This window comes from Thamnophis sirtalis, unplaced genomic scaffold (assembly GCF_051295495.1).
Source record: "Thamnophis sirtalis isolate CommonGarterSnake01/CBP01778 unplaced genomic scaffold, rThaSir2_p1.2 scaffold_4, whole genome shotgun sequence".
Lineage (NCBI taxonomy): Eukaryota > Metazoa > Chordata > Lepidosauria > Squamata > Natricidae > Thamnophis > Thamnophis sirtalis.
The window spans coordinates 1,622,840-1,637,918 of NW_028261384.1; the positions used below are offsets into that span (position 1 = coordinate 1,622,840).

At 51.2% G+C, this 15,079-nt stretch overlaps 3 protein-coding genes across 3 annotated transcripts; 1 reads left to right on the forward strand and 2 right to left on the reverse strand.

The window, feature by feature from the left end:
- The first annotated feature begins 287 nt into the window (after positions 1-287).
- RARRES2 (retinoic acid receptor responder 2) lies at positions 288-5,652 on the forward strand. The gene is made up of 5 exons (XM_087712332.1): positions 288-534; positions 1,854-1,958; positions 3,128-3,232; positions 4,180-4,302; positions 5,513-5,652. The coding sequence occupies exons 1-4, from the start codon at positions 307-309 to the stop codon at positions 4,282-4,284; spliced, it is 543 nt and encodes a 180-aa protein (XP_087568458.1). The 5' UTR covers positions 288-306; the 3' UTR covers positions 4,285-4,302; positions 5,513-5,652.
- A 1,391-nt stretch (positions 5,653-7,043) lies between these two features.
- LRRC61 (leucine rich repeat containing 61) lies at positions 7,044-11,278 on the reverse strand. The gene is made up of 2 exons (XM_014056344.2): positions 11,155-11,278; positions 7,044-9,151 (listed from the first exon to the last, which is right to left on the reverse strand). The coding sequence occupies exon 2, from the start codon at positions 9,037-9,039 to the stop codon at positions 8,245-8,247; it is 795 nt and encodes a 264-aa protein (XP_013911819.2). The 5' UTR covers positions 9,040-9,151; positions 11,155-11,278; the 3' UTR covers positions 7,044-8,244.
- Positions 11,279-13,457: 2,179 nt separating this feature from the next.
- On the reverse strand, positions 13,458-15,079 carry ZNF467 (zinc finger protein 467; the record flags this gene model as incomplete). Its single annotated transcript, XM_087712331.1, is given in 1 exon segment — positions 13,458-15,079. A coding segment is annotated over 1 exon segment (783 nt), but the record flags the coding sequence as incomplete, so codon positions are not given.

Here is a 15,079-nt window from a genome sequence, read left to right on the forward strand (position 1 = left end):
CGGTCCTATTCCCTCCGCCCGGGGCCAATTGATTGATTGAGAAGGGCGGATTCTTTGCAACATCCACCACCATCCCGGGGGTCGCCTGTCCCGGACACTCGCGGGGGCGTCTAACGAACCCCCACCCCCCAATGAGAGTCTGTTTCCCCGAAACGGGCTGCGAGTTTCGGAGAAGCCAGCGGAAATTTTGCAATTCGGGGCGGGGGGGGGGAGTCTGCAGCCCAAAGAAGCCGAGGGGGGCGGCGTATCTTTGCCCCACTCCCTCGCGGGACAATAACAAGGGGGCGTGGGGAGGGAGGCGGGCCGATGACCCACCCACCCCAGCTCCAAGAGAGCGTAAAAAGGAGCGCAGGCGGACCCGCACAGAAGTTCGCGATGTCCCGTTGGTTGCTGCTGTGCGTGCTGCTAGTCCTGATTGAGTTCGGCCGGCCGGCCGTGCTGCAAAACGCGCTGGAGAAAGTCCTGGAGGATTTCCACGGGCAGAACCTGGTCCAGGCTGCCTTCCGAGGGCAGGCGGTCAGAGAAGCGATGGAGGTGTGGGGGCTGTGGGCGACAAACACGCGTGGGAGCGGGCGGAGGGCTTCCACGGAGGGAGAGCTTCATCCGCGCGGCGTTCCCAGCGGAGACCAAGAAGCTGGTGGGAGTTCAGCCCGCGTGGGAGTAATGGAAAACTTCCACCAAAGGGGAGGGAGTCTAGTCTGGACGGCGTTCCGTGGGGAGCTCACAAGGGAGAAGGGGTGGGAGGTCGGCACGCGTGGCAGAAGGATTTCCACGGCCGGGGGGCGCAGGGGGTCGTTCCGAGATGACAGGGAGCTGGTTGAGGTTACCACGCGTGGAAGTCCTTTCGGGGGGGCGTTTCGAAGTGGGACCTCCAGGGAGCTGGTGGGAGGTCAGTACGCGTGGGAGTGGGGTCGTTTTGAAAGCTGCGCCAGAGAGAGAAACGCGTGGGCTTCGTTTTCCCGGGCCGACGCCCCGGGGAAAGTCCCCGCTGGCGAGAGGGGAGAAGGGGGAGGGAAAGGGGTAGCGAGTGAGTTGGGACGGGAGGCGGGTATCAGAGAGACTGCTTCGCTTTTGGGAAGTTCCATTGCATTCCAGCTGTTGGCAGCTGCTCCTCCGTTGGGTTTCGACTTAGTAGTTGGCGGTGCGGAGTTGTTTAACTCCGCAAGTTCAAGAAAGGCGCTTTGGAGGGTCATCTAGTCCAGCCCCCTGCTCCAACAGCAGAATCATAGAATGACAAAGAGTTGGAAGGGACCCCGGAGGTCATCTAGCCCAACGCCCTGTTCAAAGCAGGACACCTTTATAGAATCATAGAATAACAGGGTTGGAAGGGTCCTTGGAGGTCATCTAGTCCAACCTGCTGCTCAAGCAGGAGACAATTACAGAAGGACAGAATCTCAGAGTTGCAAGGAACCTTGGGGGGGGGGGGTCATCTAGTCTCCCAGAGCAGGAGACCCTCTACCTAATTCCAGACAAGTGATTCTCCTGGTCTCTTCTTTGAAACTCCAGTGTTGGAGCACCCACAAGTGGCAAGCAGTTCCACTGGTTAATTGTCCTCACCGTCAGGAAATTTCTCCTTCATTCTAGGTTGCTTCTCCTGCCTTCTGGTGCTTTGGAAAATAGAGGGGGGGGCCTTCTTCTTTGGGGCAGCCCTGCAAATATTGGAATGCTGTTATTACCTCCCCCCCCCCCCACAGACCTCAAGAGAACCCCTTCCCAAAATACCTTCTTCTTGGCCCTGGGAGGGTCTCTGCCATTCCTTACCCTGCTTTTAATTGATTTTTTTATTAGCCTTTAAATGAATTTTCCTTCGCTTTTAATTTGAATTTTCCTTTGAACTCTTGTGTTGCTCGCAGGAGTTACAGATGGGCACCTACGTCCAGTTGGAAGTGGATCTCGTCCAGACGGTTTGCAGAAAACATCTGTGGAGGAGGCAGAACTGCCAGATCAAACCAGGCGGCGTGAGTACACACACACACACACACAAACACATGTATGTACGTTATGGACCGCCCCCTTTTTTTTCTCCCCCCCCCCTGGAACCAAATCTTGCGAAACACAATTGACAAAGTCATTGTTTCGCAAGCCAAACCTCAAAAAGACACACAGAAAACTCTTCGGCGTCGCAGCCTTGGAAGGGGCCTTAGAGGTCATCTAGTCCAACCAGCTGCTGGAGAAGAGTGACAGATTTGGAAGGGACCTTGGAGGTCTTCTAGTCCAACCCCCCCCCCCCCCCGTGTCCAAGCAGGAGACTCTCCACCGTTCCAGACAAAGGGTTGTCCAGTCTCTTCTTTGAAACCTCCAGTGATGGAGCAGCAGCCACGGCTTCTTGTGGCCGGCAGTTCCACTGGGGAATTTTTCTTCTCATATAGCCGTCTTGTTTGAACTGTTTTGAGGATGAATAGACACATTTTTCTTTAGGGGTCTGTTGTGAATTTAACCATGATTTGTCTGTCTATCTCTCTTTTTTTTCTTTCTCCCTCTCCCCCTTTCTCCTTTTTCTTTTTGTCTCCCTCTCTCTTTCTTTCTCTCCCTCTTTCTATTTTTTTGCTTTTCCTTCCTTTTCCTTCTCCTTCTTTCTTTTCCTTCTCTCTTTCTTTGTTTCACCTTTTCCATCTTTTTCTCTTTCTTTTCTCTTTCTCTTCTCTCGTATCTTTCTGTGTTTCTTCCTCTTTCTCTGTCTCTCTCCTTTCTCTTTTTTTCTTTCTGTCTCTTTCTGTCTTTCTCCTTTTTCTTTCTGTGTCTCCTTTCTTTCTTTCTTTCTCTTTGTTTCTTTCTTTTTTCTTTTTTTCTTTTTCTTTTTTTCTTTTTCTGTCTCTTCCTTTCTATACTTTCTTTCTTTCTTTCTCATTTTCTTTCTCTTTCTCATTGCTTTTCTTTCTATTTTCCTCTTTTTCTCACCTTTGTCTCTTTCTTTCTTTGTCTTTCTGTCTTTCTCTGTGTTTCTCTCATTTCTCTCTTTTTTATTTCTCTTTTCTTCTTTCTCTTATCTCTTTTTTCTTTTTTCTGTCTCTTTTCTTTCTTTCTCTTTCTCCCGTGTTTCTCACTTTCTGTCCTTCTCTCATTTCTTTCTTCTTTTTCTTTTTCTCTTTTCTTCTTTCTCTCTTTTTCTCTCCCCCCCCCCCCCCAGAGGAGGCAGAAATGCCTGGCTTGCTTCAAGTTTGATGCCACCAATCCCGGGACCATTATCAACAAATCCCTCCGATGCTTATCCGAAAACAATCCCATCTTCCAGGTGGGTCAGCACTCCCCTCCCTCTCCCTCATCCGCTGCCAAACACCCACATCTCTGCTTCTCCCCAGGGAGAGGAGACCCCGAAGTCAGAAAATCCCCATTGCATCGTCAGCTAGGTGCTGTCAGGTGCTGTCAGGGCTGGGGTGAGGCCTGAGCCCCCCCTCCCCCTGAACCACTCAGGAATATCAACCTCCGCTTGATCCTTCATTGTCGATCACCAACATTACAAGAATCTTGGCTTGTTTTCCACCGGGAACGGCCAGAGAAGGCTTGGTGGAATTGGAAAGAATTCATGTTTATGTCGTTTGCGGCCGTGCAACGATTCCAAGCTAGATGCTTGCTTGACTCCTTCCTCCCTCCGGCCTGGCTGGCAATGCCAGCAGAACTGGTTATCCTCTGGATATGTGGGCCTTCGGACAGGGTGACGCCGCGACTGGCCTGATTGGAACCAAACAGAGTCATGGAATGACAGAGTTGGGAGGGACCTTGGAGGTCTTCTAGTCCAGCCACCTGCTCAAGTAGGAGACCCTTACATAATCGTGGAATGAAAGAGTTGGTCCTTCAAGGTCCAGCTTTGTTATTCCGTGATCCTCTAAGGTCTCCTCCCCGGGCGGTGGGTTGGACTAGATGACCTCCGAGGTCCCTTCCACCTCCATTATTCCATGACTCCGTTTGGTTCCCATTGGGCCGGTCGAGGGCAACCAGGCCGGAGGGAGGAAGGAGTCAAGCGAGCATCTAGCTTGGAATCGTTGCATGGCCGCAAATCAGATAAGCGGGAATTCTTTCCAATTCTTTCGGGAGTAAACCGAGGTCTTTTGCCGATCACCCCCGTTGGGAATGGCATCATTTCCCCCTCTTCCCCGGTCTGCAAAAGTGGAGTGTCTCCCCCACTTTCCTCTATCTTTGGAGGTGCCAGCCCCCCCCTCTCCCGGTTTCTCCTCCCTACAGGAAGCGAGGAAGCGGCAAGAAGAGGCATGCCAGATCGTCAAGTCGGCCAACGAAGAACAATACCTGCCTGGAAAGTTTGCCTTTTCCGTCGGACTTCCTTCCTGATCGTTCCCGGCACACCTGGTACCCAGCCTTTTTATGCGGGGGTGGGGGGGTGGGAGTCCTGGATCCACAGCCCGAGAGTAGGAGGGGATGGGCATCGGTGGTGGAAGAATGGCACCAAAGGTAGGTTTGGGTATCACCCTCCAAGCAAGGGGCTGGGCAGCTCTGCAGGGACGTTTGATTTGAGGGGTCCTTGGTGGTCTCACAGGTTGGTGGTTTTCTGGCAGACGTTTTGTGACCCAGCTAAGGAACGTCGTCAGTGCTAGAAGAGACAGAGGTGTGTGTAGAGAGGAGGGAGAGCAGAAGCAGGGCGACTACGGGGTCCTTGGTTCTCTCTGAGCCGGGTGGTTTTCTTGCAGACGTTTCGTGACCCAGCTAGGTAACGTCATCAGGGCTAGAAGGAAAGGAGGGTTTGTGGAGTGGAGGAGGATGGTATCCTTGATGGTCTCGGAGGTTGGTGGTTTTCTGGCAGACGTTTCATAACCCAACTAAGTTACGGGAGTGGTGCACGGAGGATGTTATCTGGTTGGGTCCTGAAAGATCGGCAAAGAAAACTGCTAAGCTCTGAGACTATCAAGAACTCCATTCTCCTCCTCCTCCTCCTCCTCCTCCTCCTCCTCCTCCCTCCTCTCCACAAACCACAATCCCTTCTAACCCTGATGATGTTCTCTCGCTGGGTCCTGAAATGTCTGCAAGAAAACAAACAACTAAACTCCGAGCACTGAGGATCTTCCTCCTCTCCCTCCTCATTCTTCTCTTCCTTCTCCTCCTCTCTTCCTTCCTCTTCTTCCTCCTCGTTCTTCTCCTTCGTCTTCTCCTTCCCCTTCTCCTTCTTGTTCTTCTTCATCTGCTCCTCTCCACACACACCCCTCCCTCGTTGGGTCACAAAATGTCTGCAAGAAAACAACTAGGCATACCAACTCAAAAAACTAGAGCACCCAGGGGTCCCACACTCTTCCTCCTCCTCCTCCTCCTCCCCCCCTGCTTCTAATACTAGTGATGTTACCGAATTGTCCTGAACTCTCCTCTGAACCTAGTTGGCCATAGAGAGTTGGCCATGTTGAGTTGGCCATAGAGAGTTGGCCATGACTGGTTGGCCATAGACAGTTGGCCATGGTAAGTTGGCCATATATATCCCAATACTGCTGGGCTTGTTTGGACTGCTTGCTATCTGGATGGCAGGATGCTGAAGGTCTCCCCTTTTCTTTCTTTCTCCCCCTCCCCAATACAGAGTTGCGTGGTTGGTTGACTGGCACCTAGCGGGCATCCGTGCATTGCCCCTCTCCGACTGAAGTCCATCTTCCAGAAGCATCAGCCCCCTCACCTCTCCCCTCACTTTTGATTCTCCTAATAAAATTACAAGTTCACCAATTCTTGTCATTTCTGTTCCGTGGGTGTCCTTGGGGGTCTGTCATGTGCAGCCATGCCAGAAGCAAAGGGGGCGCAAGATCTCTGTGGAAATTCTCAGCCATTCCAGGTGGCGGTTGTGCCAAAAGCTGCTTTTTTCCAAGAGGCAACTGGCCTTTCTTGATTTTTTCTTTGGTTGAAGAGTTTTTGCTTCTCATCCGAGAAGTTTCCTCTCTTCGGAATAACAGTTCAGCTCTTCACTCAGAAGTGAAGTAGCTTCTGGGATGGGAAGGGAAACCTCTTCATGGAAAAACAAAACTCCAAGCTCTGATTGGATGGTGGGGAACGGAAGGATTTATACTCCTTGTGCAGAGCTATTCATTTGCATTCTTTTTAGAGAGTTGTTGAGGCCGCTTGGAGGTCTGTTTTTGTCAGGGTCCTCAAGGTCACCCGAGTAGTGCAAATAGTACAAATTGCAGTTCCCTATTTGCACTACTCAGGTGTGACCCCGAGGACACCAAAAACTCTTCAAGTGGCCTCAAAGGGCTCTTTAAAAAGAATGCAAATGACCAGCTGTCTGCAGGGAATATTAATCCTTCTGTCCGTCCGTCCCCCCATCCAATCAGAGTTTGGGATTGTTGTTTTTGCCTTGAAGAGGTTTCTTTTCTCATCTGAGAAGCTTTTTCACTTCTGACTGAAGAACTGAAGAAGCTTCTTGAATGAGAAGCAAAACCTCTTCAAGAAAAAAAAAACCCTGAAAAATTCCAGTTGCCTCTTGAAACAAAGCAACTTTGCAACAAGGTTCAAGAAGAGCCGAGGTGGCGCAGTGGTTAAATGCAGCACTGCAGGCTACTTCAGCTGACTGCAGTTCTGCAGTTCGGCTGTTCAAATCTCACCGGCTCAGGGTTGACTCAGCCTTCCATCCTTCCGAGGTGGGTAAAATGGGGACCCGGATTGTTGTTGGGGGCAATATGCTGACTCTGTAAACCGCTTAGAGAGGGCTGAAAGCCCTAGGAAGCGGTATATAAGTCTAACTGCTATTGCTATTGCTAAGAAGCCTCTGCGATTTTGGGGAAGGGGCCGAGCCTCTCTATGACCAGGTGGGAGACCAACAACATGCAGCGTAACAGTACAGGGCTGCGGAGGTTGTGGGAATGTCCCGGGGGTGAAATGGGGCTGCACGAATTCGCTTCGGATAGCAAATTCTGACTTCCCGATTTGCAAATCTGCGCGCCATCTTTTCGTTACACAGACACTAAAAAAGGAAATTGCAAACGTGCCGATGTTGGTTTGTTTTTTAATAGGTTGTCGTGTCTCCACTTTGTGAAATTTCTAGCCCCTCCCCCCCCAGAATGGGGGTTCAGAAGCATCCTGGCTTGACCCCCCGCCCACCCCATCACGAGAAAAGAGTGGAAGCGGCTACGTCAGGCAGGCCGAGTTTCATAATGCTCGCTTAAGGGGGATTAATCTGGAACAAAGAATTGCGGTTACCTTGTTAAGCATTATTGGGGAGGGGGATTTTTGGAGCAGGCTCAACGGTGCCCACATACGCATACACACACAAACAAGGACCACCGTGCTCTTAAATCAAAAGCCTGCCTGGGAAGTGACCACTGCCCTTGGGGGATGGCATAGATGTCCTCGTGGGTTTCCCCCCTTTTCCTTTTTTTGGGGGGGGGGTGTCAACTCGCCATAGCCAAATAGCAGCAGGACAATTCAACAATACAGTTATTTCGAAGAATTTAAAATTTTGGACATTATTTTAATTGTCGGCCTTCCCATTTGATTCTGTCCCCCTTTCGGCAGCATTTCATGAAGCATTCTGCTCCACCATTTCATCTCCCCCTCCTCTCCACAAACCACAATCCCTTCTAACACTGATGATGTTCTCTCGCTGGGTCCTGAAACGTCTGCAAGAAAACAAACAACTAAGCTCCAAGCACTGAGGATCTTCCTCCTCCCCCTCCTCATTCTTATTTTCCATCTCCTCCTCTCTTCCTCTTCCTCCTCCTCGTTCTTCTTCATCTCCTCATTCTCCTTCTTCTTCTCCTTGTTTTTTTCTTCTTTCTGTACCACCATTTCTTCAATATTTGTATAATTCTTCCATGGAGAGTTGGCATCGAAAGTTGACCATGGCCAATTGGTTGGGTTGTGTTGGTTGTGGTAAGTTGGTCATGGCTAGTTGGCCATAGACAGGTTGGCCATGGCTAGTTAGCCATAGAGTGTTGACCATGGCAAGTTGATTGTGTTGAGTTGGTTGTGATGAGTTGGTTGGGGAGACTTGGTCACGGCTAGTTGGCCATAAACAGTTGGCAATGGTGAATTGGTGTGGCAAGTTGCCATGGCAAGTTGGCCATAGATAATTGGCCATAGCAAGTTGGCCCTAGACAGTTTGGCCATGGCTAGTTGGCCAGTGTTGACCATGGCAAGTTTGTTGTGGTGAGTTTGTTGGGGAGACTTGGCCATGGCTAGTTGGCCAGTGTTGACCATGGCAATTTGGTTGTGGTGAATTTGTTGTGGTGAGTTGGCCATGGTAAGTTGGCTGTAGTGAGTTGGCCATCCCGAGTCATCGTAGAACCCTTCCCCAGCACATCCGACGCTCAGCAGCTGGCAGCCTCAAAAGAGGTACGAGTTGGCATCAGGACGCCCTCCACCAAGCGCCCGCTCAGCCTGGCTGATGCTGTGGTCAGCCTGCTTACTCAACTCCCGGCACTCCAGCAAAGCCTCGCTGAACTGGTTGTAGGCTTCCTCCACGATGGAGCTCCTCCGGGCTGGTTGGACCTCCCAATAGCCCTCTTCCACCCAGGGCTGAGCCTGGCCGGCTGTCTCACCAAGACCCCCGGCGTTGTTGCAACGCTGCAGCGAGTGGTCTAGATCCTTGCACAGCTGGTAGAGCTCACTACCCCGTCCGGATACCCGTTCGCCGTCAATCACTTTAACCCGCGGGAACATTTCCACCAGGATGGCCGGGTAGCTGGCGGTGGTGCAGAAAGGGTTGCTGAGCCGGGCCGGGCCGTTGTGGAAGCGCACATTGTCTAGATGCCGCAAACCGGCCAGGCACTGCAGCTGCTGCGGGTTGCGCAGCTGATTGCCGGATGCATTGAGGCTCTGCAGGCTTTCGCAGCCGCTCAGGGGTTCCAGGTTCGAGATGCGGTTGGCGGCGACGTTGAGCACGGCCAACGCTTTGAGGGAGGCCAGCGGGCCTAGGTGGGTCAAGCCGTTTCCCGACAGGTCGAGCCACTCCAAGCTGGCGCACTCACCGAGGCAGCCCAGTTCCAGAATCCCGAGGCCTCTCAGCTTCAACAGCAGGATGGACTCGAGATCGAATTCTCCCGTCCGGCTTTTTAGCAGCTGGACGGTGATCTTGCCGTTGTGGTCTGGATCGTCGCTTTTCTCGCTCCGGAAGTCCATTTCGGTTCCTCTGGAAAAGGTCTCGGAAGCAGTCGTCTTCGGCTTAACTTGCGCTGCTCTTACGCCTCATTTTGCGACCGCGGAAGGACTGGTTGGATCTAAGCCGTCCCTCCTGCGGGGAAGGGAAAGGCGTAAAATCAAAAAGAGAGCCGGGGGGAGTGTGACGACAACTAGTCCTCTACTTATGACGGCAACTCAGCCCAAAATTCCTACACTTTGGCGCGACATTGCTCCAGCAACTTTTGCCCTGTTTTATGACCTTTCATTCCATTGTCGTTAAGTGAATCTCTGCATTTTTTTCAAGTTTGTCACACGGCCGTTCAGCAAATCTGGCTTCCCTGTTGCCTTTGCTCAGGGATCACATAGCCCATAGACATGGCATGCCTAAGGCGGGACTAGAACACCTAGCCTCCTGGTGATTGGCCCAAAGTCACCGAGTGGGCTTTCATGGTTCCGGCTGCCATTCTGTCCTGGGGAGGGGTCTCCTGCAAGTCCCTGGTCCTCAGGGGAAGATGTCCTGCATCTCTCATTTGCCTCATGTGAGGGACCCTGCGATTGAGGTCCCAGAAAGAGGAGAGGAAACAGCCGGTTCGATACTGAGACAGGTGGCATATAAATTTGATAATTAAAATAAAAATAAAACAATAAAATGTAAAATAAATAATATAATGTAATACAGAAGATAAAACAATAATACAAAAATAATAAATAAATAACCGAAACAAAAAGTGAAATCATAAAATGAAAAATAAATAAAATGATAAAAGATTAAAAAAAATAAACCAAATAGCAGAATAAAAAATAAAGGATAAGAAATGAAATAATAAAATAAAAAAGTAAAATCATAAAGTGAAATTAAAAATGAATGCAATAAATTAAATACAATCAAACAATAAAATCTAATATCAATCAAATAATAACAACTAGCTGGATAACAGTGCTTCGCTATGAAACTATGCGATTGGTCTTGATATATTGACACTTAAAGCTTGAAAATTAATGTAGACTGTGTAACTCCTTAGCATCAGAGTGTGTTAACATAAGGCAATTGGCAGTTGAAACAGAGTTCCTTTCAGGTGGGGAGGGGGAGTAGAACGTCAAACTCCTTAGCATAAAATCAAATATAAATCAAATAATGACAAAAAAGAAATCAAATCAATCAAAATAAAACAAAACAATAAAATCAAATACAAAATGAAATCAAATGATAAAAGTAAAGGGAATCAAATAAGTAATACAAAAGCCATAAAAAAGAATAAAATCAAATGAATAAGAACATCAAATAAACACAAGAAAATAAAAACTTAACTAAGAGTCCTTAGATTCCTGCTCTACTTGAAAAAGACAAGGCTGGATGAGTCCTATAAAACCACTATTGCTACAATCTTATACCCCAAATCTCTTTGGCATCTTTTCAGGACATGGCCCATGCCCAAGGCACTAGTCCTCAAGCAATACGCTTTGGGGGCGGTCTATGAGCTGTTGCTGCGGATAATCCAGAGGTAGGTGTCTGTGTGTGTGTGTGTGTGTGTTGCTTGATCTTATCAGGGAAGGGGGTAGTGGGGTGATGGTGGTAAAGGGGTGGGGGGGGATTGATCACTTTCTCCCAGCCTTCCCCACCTCGCAGGGTTGTTGCGGTGGGCGGGGGGAGTAGAGAAAAAACTGGGACTGGGCCTTGCCTTTTTGCACCTGGATCAAGAGACACCCACCCAAAAAAAAACAATCCTCACCCCAAAAACCAAAAAGCCCTCCCCCAAAAAAACCCCACTGATGAGATGCTAGGTGCCCCAGCAACCATCCCCAAAACACAGGGTTGCTAAGGAGGGTCTCCAAGGATGGGGCTGTTGCAGGGACCCACCTCCCGCTGCCATTTGGGGGGGCTGAGTTCCCATCTCCCCCATCCACGGGCAACACCCCCCCAAACAGAGGGGCGCAGATGCAAACGGGGAGAAAAGGGGGGGAGGCAATAGCCTTCATCTGCATCTTTCACCCGGCGTCTCCATGGCAACCCTGTGGTATCCGAGCATCCTTCCTCCCTCCCTGCCCTCCTGGGGTCTTTGGTGGGGGGGGGGGCTCAGGCACCCCCCATTCTTTTCCTACCAGGCAGCCCCTTACCCTCTTGCTCCTCTTCCTCCTCCTCCCTCCGGCTGTTCCGGGCCCCTCCCTGGCCAGAAACCGCCCGCGTTGCCAAGGCAACGCCTCGCGGGAGGGAGTGGAGGGGGGCTGGAACGCCGCCCGGGTTAAACCCGGTTTAAAGGCGCAGCGCTGCTGCATTCCCAGCAAGGCTGGATTCCCCCCTCTCCGCCCCCCCCCCCATGAAAGAGGAAAAAAATGGGGAGGCGGCAGCCTTTCTGCAACCCGGGCACTCGCGGCGCCACCAGCAGCCTGGGGAGAGGGAAGTTGCGCCCTCCCCCCCCCCCCCGTTGGGTCCGCAAACTTATCCACCGGCGGGGGAGGATGGGAAGCGTAGTCTCACGCGATTGCGGGAGTGGGCTGGGATAAGGGTCTCTTTTTAGAGTTTCAAGGGGGGGGAGAAACGTTAGGAGGAGGGAGGCTATTTCTTCTCCCCCCCCCCCGCAGCTTGAATTAAACCACAATTCCAAGCATTTGCTCTTCCCGGGGGGGGGGGGGCTTCCAAGGGAAGGGGTGTCCAATAAGCCCTTAATTTGGGGGGGTGGACTAGATGACCTACAAGGTCCCTTCCAACTCATCTGTTCATCTGGGAATAAGTCAACATGGTTTTCAAGATTTCTGGGGGGGGGGGGGGATGGGGACATATGGGGAAGGGAGATTTTTCCCAGGAAGGGCTGAATTGGGGAGGGACTTAGGGGGGCGGAACTAGTTACACCTCCCTATTCCTTACCTCCCCCACCCCCGGGGTTGATATTTGGGGGTAGGGTGGGAGACCCCCTTGAAGAGCCACAACTGCCTGGTTTCTCCTGGTTGGGCTGACGTAGCCCCTCCCTCTTTTCCTATGGTCCTCAATTTATGACTGTCCATGGAGCAACTGTTCGACAGGAAGTATGGTTCTGGAAAAAAACAAAAGAACTTTTTTCCCACATGCTTAGGATCTAAATTCAGACACTCAGCCACTTCAACTCATATTTACGATGGTCCCTGCATCCTGGGAATGGGGGGGCACATGATTCCCCCTCCCTCACAACTGTTCGGGCGAGCCAAAGTCCGCCTATGTGTGTGTGTCCTGATTTGCTTCACAACTGGGTAACTAAGTTGTAACAAGGGAAGCGCTTCGCTTAATGACGACGGCCTGCCAAGGTCGTAAAAACGGGTGGGACTCACAAAGGAGCATCTGGCATACCTTCCGTTTTGGTCATACGTCGAGGACTGGCTGTGGTTCCTCTTCCGAAGGTGGCTGGTCGTTCTAACCCAAGCCATGATTGGATTAAACCTGGTTTGTTGGAGGAAACCCTGGCCAGGTTGTGACCCACTCTTACGGCTGACCAACACGAAGCCTGGATTCATACATTAAACCCAGATTCCCTGAGCTTAATTCCAAAAGAATAAGGAAACCAGGATTTGGAAGCCGCACCTGGGTTCAAATCCACAGCCCAGCAATGATGGACACGTGGGGTGGTTGGATGGCTTTCTTGCAGACGTTTCGGGACCCCAGGTAGGTTACGTCATCAGTGTCAGAAGACAATGGAGTTCGAGAGGACAAGGAAGAGAACTGGGGGGGGGTCCTTGATCTCTGAGCTGGGTGGGGGTTTTTTTTGCAGATGTTTCACGACCCAACTAGGGAACATCATCAGTACTAAAACGGAAGAGGATGACTGTGGAGTCTTCGGTGCTAAGCTTGGCTATTTCCTTGCAGACATTTTATTACCGAATCTGGTAACATCATCAGTGCTCGGAAGAAGAGGGGTTTCTAAGAAGGGGCAGGAAGGGGTCTCTGATGTTCTCTGAGCTTTGTGGTTTCCTTGCAGATGTTCCGTGACCCAACTATGCCACACTGTCCCCCTTCTAGCCCTGCTGACATTCCCTAGTTGGGTCATGAGAGGTCGCCAAGAAAACAACCCATCCTGGAGACCCACCGAGGACTCCTGCGGTTCAACTATAGACATTTTCTTTTAAATATTCAGAGCATTCGTGGTGCAGACTAAAATACACAACATTTTAATCTCCTCGTTTAATCTACAAGGCAGACAAGAGATAATAGAATTTCACCACTGTAGCATCCAGAAGATATATTTGAAGGCTTTTCCAGTTGTTGTTTTCAAAGTGCTCTAAAAAGTTGAACACACTCCAAAATGGTATGAAATGTATTTGTGTTCTTCCTTTATATTTTATATTTCAGTATATTTCGACTTAGAAAAACACCACCCCCGGGGGGCACAACACATCTCCCTGACCTCAATTTAGAGGAGGAGGAGGAGGAAAAGGACAACCAGAGGCAGAATTCATTTTTTTTATTGTTTACATCAAAGAAAAAGATTACAAAACGTACTTTTATATTTGCCTTATGACGCTACTAAAATGATTTGTCTACTCTTATTTTTCCACACACACCCTCAAAAACAGTGTTTCCGTTATTATTTAAAATGTAAAATTTATTTAAAAGTCACCCCGATAATAGGTGTTTTGCAAAAAAAAAAAAAGAGAGAGAGATTCAGACGGGAGACACACAGACACACACACACACACCACCTCTGGGTCAGCCGTCTCTGGATCGCAGTCCTACACAAAGCATGGTGTGTCTTCTGTAACCGTGGTTACGAGGTTGTGTTGTTCACAACTGTAGAAACCTCAAAAGGCAAGGGGGGGGGAACGGGGTCGTTGGAGACTGGCCGTCGGAATAAATTAGGTTGTAATTCAGGTCATTCGATGAGCTAAGGCAGGGGTCCCCAATATCACGGCCGCGGCACACTACCCAGCTGCGGTCTGTTCGCAGCCGGGTCACAGGAGTGCCGGGCGAAGGTGTGTGCACCATCAGCCCGAGTGGTGGAGGTGTGTGTTTGCAACTTGGGGGAAAGGAGCTTGCTGTCCACTCATGTCATCCACTTGCACAGAAACATCCTCGACTCCCACAGAGCGCCCGTCCACAAAGTTGTAAAAGTTGGGGAACTCCGCTGTACGGTCCACAACATTGCAAGGATGCGTAAATGTCATTTTTGCGGATCGGTCTTTTTTCCGGGCCACCAAAATGTTTCCCCGTAGTCGAATAGCTGCTCGGAAAGGACGTAGGACACTGAAGCTACGATATACCCATGGCATAAGATGGGCAGGATTTAGGGGGCCCTCACTGCCAGGGAGACTCCAGCGCCATGGGTAACAGGAGAGGCGGGCGCTGCTCGGCCGGCTGCAGCAGGGAACTCTGCGGCAAGGCAGTCACCCAACCGGTGGCGCTGGGCAGTGGGGCGCTGGTGTGGGTGCGCTCGTGGCGCAAGAGATGGGTCTTGCGGCTGAAGCTGCGGGCGCAGTGGGTGCAGATGTATGGGCGCAGCCCGGTGTGTACTGCCTGGTGACGCACCAGGTTGGTCTTGGAGCTGAAACGGCGGGGACACTGGGTGCAGGCATGGGGGCGCAGCCCGGTGTGCACGGCCTCATGACGGGCTAGATGCGACTTGCGGCTGAAGGCGCGCCCACAGAGAGGGCAGGCAAAGGGGCGCTGCCCGGCATGCGATTTGACATGCGCCAGCAGGCTGGCCCGGGTGCTAAAAGCACGTCCGCATTGCGCGCAGGCATAGGGACGCTCGGCCGAGTGTTGGTTGCGCCAGTGTCTCTGCAGATGGCGCTTGTGAGCAAAGCAGCGGCCGCATTCATTGCATGCGAAGGGGCGCTGTCCTGTGTGGCCCCCGCACTGGTGCGCGGCCAGCCCGGCACGGTGCGCAAAGCTACGCTCGCAGTGAGGACAAGCATAGGGTAGGAGGCCCATGTGGCCACGCAGATGCGCTGTCAGGTGGCGCTTGTCGCTGAAACCACGGCCGCACTCGGCGCAGGAGAAGGGACGCCCACCCTCGGTGTGGAGCCTCTGGTGGGATGCCAGATTCTTCCGCCAGGCGAAAGCTTTCCCGCAATCAGA

Coding starts and splice junctions, on each gene's coding strand:
- RARRES2 (XM_087712332.1), top strand. CDS start 307: ATGACCCACCCACCCCAGCTCCAAGAGAGCGTAAAAAGGAGCGCAGGC. Junction 1,959..3,127: donor GCCAGATCAAACCAGGCGGC/GTGAGTACACAC, acceptor CCCCCCCCCCAG/AGGAGGCAGAAATGCCTGGC. Junction 3,233..4,179: donor AAAACAATCCCATCTTCCAG/GTGGGTCAGCAC, acceptor TCCTCCCTACAG/GAAGCGAGGAAGCGGCAAGA.
- LRRC61 (XM_014056344.2), bottom strand. CDS start 9,039: ATGGACTTCCGGAGCGAGAAAAGCGACGATCCAGACCACAACGGCAAG.